At 39.2% G+C, this 4,568-nt stretch overlaps 1 protein-coding gene across 2 annotated transcripts; it reads left to right on the forward strand.

Moving 5' to 3' along the window:
* Positions 1-282: 282 nt before the first annotated feature.
* On the forward strand, positions 283-2,271 carry LOC148878677 (uncharacterized). Of its 2 annotated transcripts, none has more exons than XM_088958455.1 (3): positions 283-1,311; positions 1,483-1,655; positions 1,809-2,271. In XM_088958455.1, the coding sequence occupies exons 1-3, from the start codon at positions 430-432 to the stop codon at positions 1,843-1,845; spliced, it is 1,092 nt and encodes a 363-aa protein (XP_088814581.1). In that variant the 5' UTR covers positions 283-429; the 3' UTR covers positions 1,846-2,271. The 2 variants fall into 2 exon arrangements, with proteins under 2 accessions (XP_088814581.1, XP_088814570.1); XM_088958444.1 differs by having other exon boundaries at positions 287-1,311; positions 1,795-2,271.
* Positions 2,272-4,568: the final 2,297 nt, after the last annotated feature.

Here is a 4,568-nt window from a genome sequence, read left to right on the forward strand (position 1 = left end):
GGAAGCACATGCATGGTACACGTAAGCTTTACCCTACCTACGCTCGCACCTTTTGGTATCTTTTCATAAATATTCTTCAGATATTTCCACATAAGACACTCTGTAACTAATCCCATAGTTTTATCCTGTCTCACCTCATTACAGACTGTCCATTTTGATTATAACCATATAACGATTAAGATTTGGTTAAAAACCCATGAATCTGATGGTTCAGATTGATAGGCATTCACCACCTGAACTCTTGATGTGATTGCAGGAAAAACCACGTTGATAAGCGGTCCGTATTTGTGTGGTTGGCAGGAAAAAGGGATCTCTGCACTTTGTTTAATCTGTACTGTTCCTTCAATCCTTCCTCCAGAGAATCTCAAGGACCACTTCTCTTCAGAGCTAAGCAAGTAAGCAGAGTGAGAATCCATTAAAGCTTCAGAAATGTTGCTTAGAAGCTCTTCAACCCCAATTCTTGGCTCTCTACTCTCGTCTTTTTCTGAGAGTCCTAACAAAGACTTGGAAAACAACAAGAACCCATCGAGCACTGACTACCATCTCAAGAAAATCTCGTTTTCGCACGGTGGGTATCCCAGTTTCAGCTCATTCTCCTGCACCTCATCTCCTATCTCTTACTCTATCATGGGTTTTACCGACTTCGACAAAGGGTCGAACAGAAGTGGCTCAAGCAGCTTCAGAAGGGTCCAGTCAGACGGGAACCTAGCAGGACTGGCCGCGGCTTCCTGCGATATCGACGAGTTCCAGTACTCTAACCCACCGACGAAACCCTCACGGAGACCCAGTATGCCAATGTTGGAGACGATTCCAAGTTTCTCGTTTTATAATTCGAGAGGTAGGCAAGAAGATGAAGACGACGACGACGACAACCAACAAAAAGAACAAGCAGAGGTAAAAGAACTGGGTGAAGGAGATTGGTTCTTGGAGAGGTCTGTTACGATCGGAGACAGAATTTCTGCGACCCTGGGAAATGGCGAGTTCACTTATGAGAAGATTAACAACATGGGTTTGATTGTGGAGGAGGAGGTTGATTTGGGTCTTGCAGCAGAAACAGAGACAGCTAGTCCACCACTCTATCTTGCTAGAGGAATTGGAATTGGTATGTGTGGACTTGGTGGTGGTAGTGGCGGAGGAGGAGGAGGTGGTGGTGGTGGTGGTGGTGGTGGAGGTGGTGGTAGCGGTGGCCAGTCGGACTTTGGTGAAGGCGGCCGAGATGGATCAGACGTGGAGGAGCATTATAAGAAGATGGTTGAGGAAAATCCAAGCAACCCTTTGTTCCTAAGGAATTATGCGCAGTTCCTGCATCAGGTAAGTTCATCCATTCATTCGTTTCAGATTCCTTTCCATTTTCATCTTCATCGACAGAGTCCGATTTGTGGACCAAAATAACTGAACTAAGACCAATACTCTGATACAAAAAAAAAAAAAAAAAAAAAATAGCGAATAATATGTTGAACAGATTTGTTTGTTTATTACCAGTCCAAGGGAGACCTTCGAGGAGCAGAGGAGTACTACTCGCGAGCTATGCTAGCGGATCCCAGGGACGGTGAAATATTGTCACAGTATGCAAAACTGGTGTGGGAGCTCTATCACGACCATGAAAGAAGTGCAAATTACTTCGAACGGGCAGTTCAAGCATCACCTGAGGATAGGTGTGTGTTGTGTTCCTCTAATCTGTGTCTTTCTGACTCTCTGTGTATATTTATTATCTTACTATTTACTACCAAAGAACCGGTTTGCTGGCATTAAATCAAATGTCTCTGAATTTGGAAAATCTGTGTGTTGATGCAGCCATGTACTTGCAGCCTATGCGAGTTTTCTATGGGAAACAGAGGACAATGAGGGAGAACATGGCTTATCACAGGATCCTGCCGGAGTTTCAGCTTATCATGTGGCATCAGCAAGTGCTTAATGGACAACAGCTAGGAGGGATTATTATCAATTATCAAGGTTTCATTTAAATGAAAATCGCATCGCAGTGTTGACAGTGGAATCCATGCCAAAGTTGCTTCTCTACAAGAAGGATCATCTGTAACTTCACTTGTTGTTAATGAATATGAATTATGATATGATCATGAAAACGTGATCAAATCCTAAGTGCAATTACTTGAAATAATTCACCATTAGTTACTCTACTGCCTATGAAAGCGTGCTAGATCAGTGATCTGGTTGATGTTGGATCTTTACCAACTTGTATCTTACAAGAAGAATGTATAAAAGCTTATTGGGAAGCCAATAATAAAATTGTTCTGAACTGAATTTTTTAAATTAGTTATATTGCCAATTGCCCTATAACCCCAAACGTTACAGCATTGAAATGAATTATCGGTGCAAAATTTGCGAGAAAGTGGTTATGATTTATGCCTATGAATCAAATAGCATGCGACCTTCCATCAGTTAACTCATTCAATCCAAATAGTAGGTTGGCTGAGTCAATTTTATTTCAGTCAATTATTTCATAAAAAAAAAAAAGATATTTATGAAACATTGATAAATTTATCAACCCAGTCGGTAAATTTTTTCAAGTTCTCAACCCAGTCGGAAATTCCAGTGTTTTCAATCGCCATTGACCTAGCCGATTTAACCATTCAAACCATGGTTTTCAAAACCGGACCGGATGGTCGGACCAAAAAAGCCAATAACCGATCAGCTGACTGGTTCTAGTTTTCCTCAAAACCAGATTTTTCATAAAAACCGTTGAATTTGGTCAGTAAACCATTGATCCAAGCAATGGTTTTGACCGGTTTTCATTTTTTTTTTTTTTGGTCAGAATAGGTCGACTGTTTGAATCAAACGGTCATACCATTCGACCTGGTAATCGGACCCCTGACCGGTTCAGTCTCCGGGTCGGTTTTAAAAACCATGATTTGAACTGTCACTCAGCCAGGATTTCAATCCAATTCTGTTAAAACCCGTTATTCAGTCAGAAACCAGTTGAATCATTCAAACTGTTACTCAGCCAGGATTTCAGGTCCAATTCTGTAAAAACGCATCATTCAATCAAAAACCATTGGCTTGATCAAAGACCATCTAATCCAAGAAATTCAACAATCAACCCAATCATCAAGTCGTGGTTTGCACACTCAATGCATGAAAACTTTTAGAAGCCAACTCCATTGTCTGATTGGAATGATTTTTTTTTTCCATTTCGGGTAGCATTTCAAGATTGTGTCCTAAGGAGCCCATAGGTGCCTTGCCCTGCTATTTTCACAAAAAAATACCCTTTTTTAACCTCAAATCTCAATTACTAATATTTTTATAAACAAAAAAAATTTAAAAAATGAATTAAAAAGCATAAATTAAATATAAAATAATATATATTATATTTAAATCATAGTTATATATCATTTGTTGTTAAAATATATATTTGTACATGTATACACACATCAGCATTTATAGATGCTGACATGGCACAATCTGACCCATTAGACGAATTCAAATCTACCCCCCCCAACATCCCACAGCACAACCCGCCGTGTATTGAGAACATCTCCCGATGGTGACATCATTTATGGGATTACCATGGAGAGATATTCCCAATACATGGTCTGTGGGACGTTGGGGGGGGATGATTTGGTCTCTCATTAAACCTGAACGGAATAGTTAAACTGATGACTCCAAGGCAAAAACAGTCCGGACTCCGGAATGGTTTTTAGAACACTGGTGACCAACCAACTTGTATCATAACCAATCATGTGTTTATATCAAAATTCACGAGTTGGTTTTCATTAGTCAAAGCTCTTACATGAACTTTGAATTAGTGTTAATGATGAACTTGCGAAACTTAAATGAATTTTTCAAATACATTACCATACCATGTATCCTGAAATTGATTTCTGAAAATTCATTAGTTATTATAAACTTGCTAAATGTTTGGACAATTTGTTTAGAACCGTGGACATTTATTGGCTAAACATTTTGTACTTGATATGTTTGAAAAACCGAGAAAAGCAATGATAAACCTATTTATTGACACTTTGGCATCATTAGACTCCACCAAGGTTCAAAAAATTGACACATATCAACCGATACCCCTCCAATACACCCCTACAGTGGGTGTATCGAAAGTCTGACTAGTTCAGGGGGTAGAGGAGACCTAAACCAGCCCCCCTGAACTGATTGCGAAAAAAATAAAATAAAATAAAAATAAAAAAAACAACCAAAATGTGTATCGATTCGCCTGATACGCCCCTACCGGCATATCGAGCGTATCGATATTTTAAACCTTGGATTTCACATCAAAAAAACAATAAATAAATGCCTATCCATTAGGGGAAGCACTAAAATGAAATTTCCCCCAATAGTAGGCACATACAAACCGAAAGTCAAATTTTGCATGTGTAAGATTCACATAATGAGAGAAATGTTAAAATGACACCTCCGTGACAGCGTTTATTCAATAAATGACCACGGTTCCAAATACATGCAAAACAATTTCAATACCTAATTGTGTAACAAGGTTATAAAAAGCCACTACTACTAAATAGTGGTATAATGCAACTCTCACATGCCCCAAATGTAGCTGCAGCCAAAGTTTTAGACATACCAAAAAAAAATGCCACAAA

This window comes from Nelumbo lutea, chromosome 1 (assembly GCF_056320005.1).
Source record: "Nelumbo lutea isolate HS-2025 chromosome 1, American lotus-T2T, whole genome shotgun sequence".
NCBI lineage: Eukaryota > Viridiplantae > Streptophyta > Magnoliopsida > Proteales > Nelumbonaceae > Nelumbo > Nelumbo lutea.